This window comes from Hippocampus comes, unplaced genomic scaffold, assembly GCF_001891065.2.
Source record: "Hippocampus comes isolate QL1 unplaced genomic scaffold, H_comes_QL1_v1.1 scaffold7, whole genome shotgun sequence".
In the NCBI taxonomy this organism is placed as follows: Eukaryota; Metazoa; Chordata; class Actinopteri; order Syngnathiformes; family Syngnathidae; genus Hippocampus; species Hippocampus comes.
The window spans coordinates 1,689,280-1,700,548 of NW_017842060.1; the positions used below are offsets into that span (position 1 = coordinate 1,689,280).

At 44.3% G+C, this 11,269-nt stretch overlaps 1 protein-coding gene across 1 annotated transcript in view; it reads left to right on the top strand.

The window, feature by feature from the left end:
* LOC109511007 (voltage-dependent T-type calcium channel subunit alpha-1G-like) overlaps positions 1 to 7,632 on the top strand; it is a 45,941-nt gene extending 38,309 nt beyond the window's left edge. Inside the window, 8 exon segments of the mRNA XM_019861725.1 lie at positions 791 to 924; positions 1,110 to 1,180; positions 3,316 to 3,394; positions 3,558 to 3,679; positions 4,421 to 4,690; positions 4,994 to 5,147; positions 5,531 to 6,036; positions 6,963 to 7,632. Coding sequence (XP_019717284.1) covers positions 791 to 924; positions 1,110 to 1,180; positions 3,316 to 3,394; positions 3,558 to 3,679; positions 4,421 to 4,690; positions 4,994 to 5,147; positions 5,531 to 6,036; positions 6,963 to 7,484 — 1,858 coding nt within the window. The 3' untranslated portion in view covers positions 7,485 to 7,632.
* The last annotated feature ends 3,637 nt before the right edge of the window (positions 7,633 to 11,269 follow it).

The window sequence follows — 11,269 nt, forward strand, 5'->3', positions numbered from 1 at the left end:
GACCCCACCACCCCCCCAGTGGCGTAGTGAGGGTTGCCAAGGTCACTTTGCGCCCCTTCAATGACAGCATTTTGCTCAGTCACTACATTGGATGGAATCTTTCAAGTAATATTATGACACCCCCCCCCCAAAAAAAGTAACATTTTGTATAGATTTGATGTAAAATATCTATATCTATTGATGATTGCAATTGCATCTATCAAATATTGATTGGAACTGGAAAGGGAGAAAAAAATCACATTATAATCAACAGCGTTATAAACATACAAGGAAAAAAGCAAAACATTTAAGATTTTTTTCCAACATTACAAGAAAAATATTTTAAAATATGACGAATACAACAGAATAATATGATCAAAGAGGTCCTGGCAAATCCTGGAAACATAAGTGGCGTCACTTGAGTCAGTGGGCACCATGGCCATGGGTGCTTTTAAAAAGATTCGGAAGACGACAACAACAATAATGGGTTCAAAGAATCAATTTTTACAGTGACCTCAAAACCACCAAAATCATGTTGCGCCACAACTGAGACCTGTTCTTAGCCCATATAAACTTGAGTCGACTTTCAGCCACCAAATTGTCGCATGGCGGCGACGTATAAAAGAAAACGCCGTCAGTGCGCATGTTGCATCGACTGATGCTCTAAAAAAATAAAAATTAAAAATAAAATCCTAAAGCTAAAATGAAACATAAAAAAACTAAACTAAAATGGTGCATTTTTGAAAAAATATCAAAACGAGTCACAATGATCGAACATGCTGCAAAAGCTAACTGGATTCTTGTTGCCCAGATGGAACCAGTTGGACCTGGCCATTGTGCTGCTGTCCATCATGGGAATCACGCTGGAAGAAATCGACCTGAATGCCTCGTTGCCCATCAATCCCACCATCATACGCATCATGAGGGTGTTGAGGATCACGCGGGGTACGCCTGGCGATACACTCACAAAAAAAAAAAAAAAAACAACAGCAACACCTGGGGGCCTGTTTTTCCGCTTTTCCACTCATTAGCGTGAGCGTGCAATTTTAGCGTGCCCGCTATTTGGGATCTTAGCAAATCGGGCCCCGAGCGTAGCAACTTCCTGATGTGCGGTGCCTTGCATGTTGCAGTTCTGAAGCTGTTGAAGATGGCCACGGGAATGCGAGCTCTGCTGGACACGGTCATGCAAGCGCTGCCTCAGGTAACCGCATAGCAAAGGGAAAGCGGCCTCTGAAGATGAATTCCAAAATCGATTTTGCTTGCATTCCAAGTAGGGCTGCAACTAAGCAATTATTTTGGTCATCGGTTAATCGGTTGATTATTTTGCGTTCAACAGCTGAATCGGATTAAGAATTCATTTCCATTCATGGACAGCTTTAAAGGGTAGCCGAACAATTCATCCAGTACCAGAAAAGAAATCTGGATGCATTTGAGCATCGATTAGTTGTCGATTAATTTTTGCACAGCTAATGAGGAGAATGGAGTCATGTCCTGGACCAGGCATGAAGAGCACAAACCTGTCAATCATCGATGCTTGTTATTAGGGAAGGGTGAGTACTGATACCAACATCGGTATTGGGCCTTATTTGAAGGTATCGGTACTTGCGACTGCAGCTGATTTTCGTCAACGAAAAGTTTTTCTGTTTTCACAGCACCTTTTTCTTTTTCTTTTTTTTTCCAAGCAAACTGTCTCTTGTCAAGACAAATTATTACAGTATTTTTTAAAGTAAATGGTTGTCATGTTTTGGTCCTTTCAATATTTTTTATGTTTAAAAAAAAAAAATCCCCCAAAATATTCATTGTCACTGAAAACTATCCTTGTGTTTTTTTTCCCTTTACTGGAAGATAAATTCCAGCGTTTGGAAGTATTTTAAATGAAAGGACATTTTGTTTGACTCAGATTGCAAAGAGGCATGAAAAAAATGAAGATATAAAAAAAGGCATTTTTGTCACCTATTTTAGCAATTAAAAAAAAAAAAATCAAAAACTGTTGAAAAAAAAGTCATTTTGGAGTGTCGAGAAGAGGCCAAAACGTGTTGAAGAAAGTTCTGTTCCTTTGCATGAGCGTCCTTTGCGTCCTTCTTTCATGATGGATGCGTTCCGGCATCGTGAGTCATTGAGTGCTGAATTTTTTTATTTTATTCAATTTTTTTCGTTTCTTTCACGCTTAAACAAACGCGCTCGCTGATGTATGGCAAATGAAGTCATTGTACCTTTGCATAATGGCTCCCGTCGCTGCCTATTTGTCATCAAATATGGAGGAAGGAGGCTCGTAAGAGCGTCGGGAGCCACATCAAAGAGTCGCGTTGATGACGTTTGCCTGCGGAAATTAACAGCATTTGGCTAATTTTCCTTCATGAGAAACAAACAATGCGAGCAAGCAGAAATGTTTTCTCTCGGGTGCTTTTATGAAAAGGAGAAAAAAAACCCTAAAGAAACCCCATCGCAGAGTTTGGTGGGTCCTGAGTTTGGAAAAGAAAAAGCCCCACAAAGCAGACTTTGGTGAGGGCGAAACATTTTGTTTCATTTCAAAAGTCATCTTTCAAATATCATGAAATCATTCAAAAAAATTTGATGTTGATGTTTTGAATGGTTCATATTTTTACAATTTAATTTTTTTTACATGTGATCGCTTTTTTAAACATGTAATTGTTTGCATTTCTTTCACTTTGTTTTGCATTTTATATTCGGACTTTCTCAGCTCATCTCTTGACCTGTCAGTACGGTAATAATAGTAGTCGTTCCTCACGGATGATAAAGAATACATGCCTTTCAGCACTGTTGCATCGGCTGTCTTGCGTTGTAGTGGTAGACATTATTTTTATACATTTCACTCCTTTTTTAAATTTTTTACAATTTTATTTGGCTTTTGTTACTTTTTTCCCTTAAAGATTTTTGGGGGATTTTTTTTTTTTTTTTTTTTTTTAATGTAGAGTGTGTGTGTGAGAGACACTTTGTTTTAAAATTGCTTAGATACTTACATTTGCAGGTGATCTTTGAAAGACTCCTAAAACATGCGTTAATGCACGTGACCTGCTAATCAGTATTCGTGCTCCTCCCTTTTTGTTTTCCCAGTCAACGAACTGTGCGCATCTTTTGGGATTTCAAGTTAATTTAGCGCGCTGGCACGCTCTGTCTGCTTTGTGTACGCCCCTCTCTCGCTCTCTCTCTCATTCTCTCGCTCTCGCTCTCTCTGTATACTGTCTCTTTGTGTGTGTGTGTGTGTGTGTGTGTGTGTGTGTGTGTGTGTGTGTGTGTGTGTGTGTGTGTGTGTGTGTGTGTGGCATCGTATCCATGTACTGTATATGTGTGTGTATGTGCCGTATGTTCGTCTAGGTGGGGAATCTGGGTCTGCTCTTCATGTTGCTGTTCTTCATCTATGCAGCTCTGGGAGTTGAGCTCTTTGGAAAACTGGGTTAGTGCGCGTGTGCATGTGTACAGTACGCTTGTGCGTGTTATTTTTTTTTTTTTGCGTTCCATGCATTAATGATGTCGATTTCAGCCAACCACCACCACCACCTTCTCCCCGTATCGCCATTCGCCCTTGTTCTAAGGCCTCTCTGGCGATTGCCTTTCAGAATGTTCCGAGGAGAACCCGTGCGAGGGCCTCAGCCGTCACGCCACCTTCGACAACTTCGGCATGGCCTTCCTGACGCTCTTCCGCGTGTCCACCGGCGACAACTGGAACGGGATCATGAAGGTGATTGGCTGGGCTTGAACCCGTCTGGGTTTGAAGCAAGATGGAAGATGGCGGCGTGCGCTAAGCGTACTTTACCAGACAGGAAACAGTCAGAGCGAGGGGACGGGAGAGGGCGACGAGACAATTGGTTGGCAGGCCTAAGGTCTTTTGCGCCCCCCGTTGAAGGAGAGTGGAAGCACAACGTGATGCATGTTGAGCTTCGACAAAATTATGTTTGGATTTATTTTTACTTTGTGTGAAATGTTTTTTTTTTTGTGTGTGTAAATTTTTATTGTCGTTCATTTTTTTACTTTGTGAACATTTGACAATGTTTTTAGTAAAATTTCTTATGAATTTTTCCAAATCTGTTTCGTCATTTTTATACTTTTTTTGATCATTCCCATTTTTTTGTGCATTTTTTTTTCACTTTTTTTTCCCTTTAAAGCATTTTTAAAACTTTTTTCCCCCCCAGAATATTTTACATGCCTCTAGTGTGAGAGTCATGCTAAACTAGGCGGAGGACAGACTAAAATCTGGTAACAGTCGGAGGGCCAAAAGACAAGCCCTCAGCAGCCTCGAGGTCTTTTGCGCCCCCCGTTGGAGGAGATTGGAAGCACAACGCGGTGCCTTAAACGTGACACAATTACCAGTTTAAGAGTTGAAGACGATGACATTGGCAAAAGGTTTTTCAGAATTTGATACATTCGTAAGAATATTTTTGTCAAACTTTGCTTGTATTTTTTTTTTTTTTTTTTTATTGAGGACACGCTACGCGACTGCCGACCGGAGGACCGCCACTGCCTCAGCTACCTGCCGCTGATCTCGCCCGTCTACTTCGTCACCTTTGTGCTGACGGCGCAGTTCGTGCTGGTCAACGTGGTGGTGGCCGTCCTTATGAAGCACCTGGAGGAGAGCAACAAGGAGGCGCAGCTGGAGGAGATGGAGGAGCGGCGGGAGCGCGAGGAGGCCCTTCGCAGCGCCGCGTCGGCGGGCGGGGAACCCGCCGCCCCCAACGGCGACGCACCTCCGCAGGTATGCCGTTGGTCGCCAACTCAGCCTCGATTCGCCATGTCTTGAAGCGACTGAACGGTTCAGACCTGGCAAGTTTATTGCATGCATGGGAAAAGTCTAAGATTGTGAAAATGAGTGTTGATCAAACATGTCTTGATTCACCGAATTCAGACCCGACGACTTAGTTGCCTAATCGAGCTGCGGTAGAGATGGAAGGAAACCTACTGAAAGTGTCGTTCACAACACATGGATGGCATGAAAGAGATTGTGGATGAAGCCACCGAGTCATGTGACGCTGATTTGCATTCGATGTGAATCGGGCAGGTGCAGGTGGAGGATGAGGAGCGTTGCCGCGGCAACCTGCTGAGCATCGGCCGCATGCTGTCCCTGCCCAGCGACAGCTACAGCCAGCAGCCGCTCAGATGTGCAGCGTACTCGTCGGCTGGCGTCGACGCCTACTCGGCCTACGGCTACTCGGGTGAGGCTTCCGTGTGTTTGGCTTTTTCTTTGGCTTTCTGGGGATGTCCCACTTGTGTCTACAAAGACTTGGTCTTTGTTGTTGTTGTGTTTTGTTTTGGTTTTACTTTTAATGTAGCCTTAGGGGCACGACCTAATCTGCCTAGCAACACGTCATTTCTGAGCGTCTTACTGCCCCTGCCACCTCTCCCTGTCCGGACTCTGCTCTTTGTGGCAGTGAAGGAGCATGGCCCTCTTTACCAAAGCAACTGATAGTTATTATTATTATTATTTTGAGCTCACCTTTGGGGCGCACATAACTTTGCCCATGAAGATTCAGACATGACGTATTCCTTATGAAAGTTGCCACGGTTGTATTTTTAATTGTCTTTTTTTCTTGTGCAGGCTCCATGTCGTCACTGGGCTCCAGCGGGGGCGGATCCCTGCTGCAGGTCCCAGGCGCCCTCCCCACCATTAGCCACGCCTCGCTGGGCCACGGGCGCAGCAGCCGCCCCGTGATCCGCCTCAGCAGCTCCCAGAGCATCGACAGGGGCTCGCCTCATCGTGGCCCCCCGCCGGACCGGCGCCGGCTGGACTCGGCTCACAGCGTGGATGGGTGTCGGTTCAGCCCCGCCCGGGTAGCCGACCTTCGGCGACTGAGCTCCGCGCAGAGCGTGGACGGATACAGGGTGGGCGGGGAGAGGGCCAAGCTGGTGTCTTGCTGCAGTATGGACAGACATCCCTCGCTGGGGCTGAGTCCCCTGCACGGGGCTTCCAGGGGGCCCTCTCATTGGCTGAGCCCCGAGGAGAGTTTGGATCGCAACAAGCTAAGTCCCTCATACATCCCAGAGAGTTCCGTCCTCAAGAGACCCTCGTCGTTCCGCGCTGCTGGTCGACAGTTGCGCAGACAAGTAAGTGTGTTTTCATTTCATGTTTGGTGTGTTCGACGTTACGCGTGATCCTTTTCCTTTTTTCAAGTCTTGGGGCATTCAGGATTTTGCCCCACAAAGTTAATGGCGCAGGTGTGAAGCCAAAGTGATGTGCCTCACACGTTTTCATTCAGCATTTGCGCACCAATTTTCTCTTGTCGTCTCCATGAAAGGGCTTTGGGGCACACTTGATTGTGCCCCACAAACGTTGCCTGGTGACAAGTCTTGATTTTTTTTTTCCCCCCACATTTTTTTCTTTCATATTCAAGGTAATTGATTGGTTCATACCAACAGTGTTTGGAAAAGAAAAAGGGTCTGTGGGTCACATGGTAATTTGCCCCATACCTTGGGCTAACAACCACTTAAATCTTTATAACAGCTTTTCACAAAGGAACATTTTTAATGGCTTTGTGGCACATGTGACTCATGAACCCATGCACTCTACCTAGCGACAAGTCTTCAAAATATTTGTCACATTCTTTTTCCTTAAGATTCAAGCAAAGTGATTTGTTCATACCAAATAACTCACAATGACAAAAACAAAGGACTTTAGGGCACATGCAAATTTGCCCAACGACTTTGCAGAACACCACATCTTTCCCTTTAATTTCCTTTTAACATGGAAAGGAAAGACTTTTTAACGGCTTTGGGGCACCCGTAAATTGGCCCCACAAAGTCTGGCTATCAACAGGTCTTGAGAATATTTTTTCCTTAACATTCAAGGAAACTGGGAAAAAAAAAATGTAAAACTAAAAAGGTCTTTGGAGCACATGCAAATTTGCCCCACAAATTGGTCCAACACTTCATCGTCTTCCCCTTGAATTTCCTTTAAACGTTAATTCACGAAGGAACATCTGACTTTGCACCAAATACTTTGCCTGGCAACGTTTCCGTGTGTGTGCGCGTAGGAAGCCGTGCGTTGTGATTCACTGGATCAAAGCGGCTCGGCTGACAACGTGTCGGACAGCCTCCCCCCCGCGCCCGCCGGCACATCTTCCACTTCCACGCCGCCCCGCCAGCGCTCGTCCAGCGTTCACACCTTGAAATACACCCAACCGCAGAGGATCATCTCATGCCGGAGTCACGGCGATGCGGCCGGATCGCAACCGGGACCCGATCGGGACCTGGCGGGAAAGGACGCAGGGGGGTCGGAGCCCCAGGTGGCGGACGACACTGACGATGAAGTGCGGCGCATCAACGCGCACTCGCACAGACACCTGGCTCCCGATCCCGACGAGGCTCGCGGCCGCCTCAGCCAATCGGCATCGCCGGTGTCGGGCCGGAACAGGAAGGAGCGTGTGAGCCCGCCCCCGGGGGAGGAGCCGGTTACCATGGCGACGCAGTTGATGGACAGCAGTGTGGAGCTCAGGAGGCGGACGCTGTCGTTCGACGCCACCAATCAGCCCGAGTCAGGCTCTGTGGACGACTGACTTTTTCTTTTTTTATTTTAATTTATTATTATTATTATTTTTCTTTTTTTTTTTAAGCATAGCAGGACACGTCCACCTTCCTTGTCCCGGCCAATCACAGGGTTCGTATTTTCAGACTGCTCCCTGCAATGCAGTTTTTGGGTTTTTTTTTTGTTTTTTGCACCCGAGTTGCACAACTTTCAAGTCGTTTAGCCTTGAGTCGATAGTGACTACACGTCAATTTCCCTTTTGCTTGTTCTATACTCCTGCCTTCATCCCAGCTTCTGTTCCCCTTGCGCCTGAAGCCTAGGTCACAGTACCATCGAAACCAAAGGTGTCAAACTCCGGTTGTTGCATCATATTTGGTGGTGTTCTTGTCAGGATTTTTGCTCCGTAGCGCAAAATACAAATTCATGTGTAAAAAGAAGTCCGCCATTGTTCTTCGTAAAATAGAATATTAAGAAAACGCTCCTTTTAAAAAGTACCTGTCACAAAAACAAATCATTTTAAATAATCCGTTGATGCGAAATTTCCTGTTGGCTTGAATTTTTCCATGGCATATTTTGCTCTGATTTTTGCTCTAATTCTGGCGGCAAGTGTAAAAAGAGGTTAACTGCAGTTAATAGGGGGCGGCCCGGTAGTCCAGTGGTTAGCACGTCGACTTCACAGTGCAGAGGTACCGGGTTCGAATCCAGCTCCGGCCTCCCTGTGTGGAGTTTGCATGTTCTCCCCGGGCCTGCGTGGGTTTTCTCCGGGTACTCCGGTTTCCTCCCACATTCCAAAAACATGCATGGTAGGCTGATTGACTGCTCTAAATTGTCCCTAGGTGTGAATGTGAGCGTGGATGGTTGTTCGTCTCTGTGTGCCCTGCGATTGGCTGGCAACCGATTCAGGGTGTCCCCCGCCTACTGCCCGAAGACGGCTGGGATAGGCTCCAGCACCCCCCGCGACCCTAGTGAGGATCGAGCGGTTCGGAAAATGAATGAATGAATGAATGCAGTTAATAGTAAAACAGGAATCCAACACGACACACCAATCTTCAAATGTTTTTTGCGTACTGTTACGCACCTGTCTTGGCAACTTTCTTCGACATTTTTTTTTTGTTGCCTCGCTCGACTAACCCACCACTATTGAGAGCAATTCTAAAATAAAAGCCAATCGTCTATATTTTGCGATGCATTGGCACATTTTTGCACAGTTTTCAATGAAAATCTTGCTCAAATGCAGAATCAAACTATTTTAAAAGATCATATAATTTATATTACTTTTATGAGTACAATGTTTAAAGCAACAAAATGTTCTGTTGATAACAAGTGAGCTGACACAAATGTAAAAAAAAAAAAAAAAAAAAAAAAGCAATATTTTGGAGATTCTTTATTTATTATTATTATTTTGGGGGCATACCTTTGATGACGCTTAAGAAACTCATCCTGAAAAATAACCCCAAAGAGAAATCAAAATGTGCCAAGACTGAATGTTTTAATGCTCAGAGAATTTTGTTTTGTTTTGGTTTGGTTTTTTTCAAGATTTATTTTGCATTTTTTCTACAATTATTATTTTTTTCCTCCATCATTAATTTTCATCATTTTGGGGCAAGATTTGCCAAGGTTGTACCACAACTTCTATTGTGACAAATGTGTGATAATTCCATCAACATTCCTGCATTCAAATATATTGTTATATTATAAGCTTCAATGTATAACATAAGAAATTTTGAGAGTTATTAAAAAAAAAAAATTGTGGGGCTAGTATTTTAAAACTCATTCATACATCATGCACAATCCAATCAATGTATGGAATATGTAGTGTGACCTAGGCTTTAGCGGTCTCTACCTCTACCTGTTTGCTTTGTATTCTCAGGGTAGAAGTAGTGTTAGACCATCCCCCCGCTCTCTGAAGTTGGACTTGAATCGCTTTTTGCGTGAGCATCCGCACGCCCCCAAAACACAACAATTTATGCAATATATATCCTAGGTGTCAGCATTTGATTTGTTTACTTGAGCCATGCCTGAGATTTAATCAGAAGGCGGCCATTTTGGTTTAAAGTCGCCATTTTCGGTGAATTCAATGGTTTGCAAGTACAGCATTTGCCCAAAAGATCAGAATTCATCTGCTTTTTAGGGGCCCGCGACATGCCTGAAAATGTGTACAATTCTTGCTAACGTACATCCTGGCGAAAATGTTTTCATATTTTCAAGGCCCTCAGCACAACGTCCAAGAATTCACTCAGTAACCCAGACACCAGTTTCACAGATTGACGTGAAATTTGTCAGGCATGTCACACGACACCCCAAATTGTCTCAAGGACCCACAATTGAAAATTAAGGCGGCCATTTTGGTTTGAGGCAGCCATTTTGGGAGAAATCCCTGCTCTTTCTGTGGAACTTGCCAAAACGGAGCTGCATTAACCCCTTTTTTAGAGCGCTTTGAGTCAACATGCCTGAAACTACACCCATTTTTGAAAATATCTGTATCCTGGTTCCCAACGCACCCAAAAATTCAACCATTGATGCCTCATGGAATCAGTCTGAGGTTTGAAGCAGATTCAGTTGGGTAGCGCTAAATTGCCAAGATTTGTCACCTACGCCAAGTGATGCAGTGTCAAAATATGCAATAAGCCAATCTGTGGTGTCACTTGGAAAGTTTTCTTTGACAAAATCAGTCCTGGACACCAATTTCCAAAAATGACTTTCACCTTCGGCAATCAATGTCGGCCACGCACGGGGTCACAAATTTTCAACAATCTCACTCAGCAGCGCCTCCTGGAAAATTGAAAATGAAAAAACAATCTTCACCAGACACCAGTTTCATGGATTGACGTGAAATTCGGCAGACATGTCGACCATGAACCCCCCCCGCCCCCCCACCAATGACCAGTGCATACAATTGAACAGGAAGGCGGCCATTTTGATTCCAAGCAGCCATTTTGAGGCAAATCCGATGCTTTTGTTGCTGATGAACAGGCATGCTGATAAGAAGGGCTTATTCATGGTCAAATAGAGACGATTCTATTTTATTTATACAGCAGCAGTAGTGGAGACGCAAGGAAGACAACAGGTGAATTTTTAACACTTATGAATGTTACAGGAAGTTTGTTGTCATGATGATGATGGTTTTCAATGTTGCACATGAAATGGTCTGAGATGCACAAAAAGAGGAGCAGGGCTTTGAACGCAGTCCCTGGAATAAAACGACTTCCTGTCTGACTTTTACTCTCATCCGGTTACATTGCGTTTCTCCTAAAAACATTGAAACCAAACAAATTGAAAATTTGATTGGAGATGATTAATCACATAGAATCAGAAATGTGTACTTGCGTGCACGTCAGTGAGCCCCTCTGTATAAAGGATTAATGTGAAGTAGACACAGACAGCCCTCCTTTGATGGTGATGCTAGTTTTATTTCCTTCTTTTTTTTTTTTTTAATTTCCATTTTTCATCATACATACACTTGAGCATATCACAATGAAATATTAAATCACATGAATATTTCAAACAGAGCGGAACATTCAGGAAGCTGCTGACTTGCCTTTTTTTTCTTTCAATCCCCTGCCGAGATATCCCGCAAATCCCGCCCATCTATTGCTGTCTGTCAATCACGCTGTGAGCCAATGAAATGCTTCCACTAAAAATGTCCTTTTCTTCAGGTGTCTTCTACACTAAAAGAACATGCTCATGTGTGCGTGTGCGTTTGTGTGTGTGTGTGTGTGTGTGTGTGTGTGTGTGTGTGTGTGTGTGTGTGTGTGTGTGTGTGTGTGTGTGTGTGTGTGTGTGTGTGAGAGAGAGAGAGAGAGAGAGAGAGAGAGA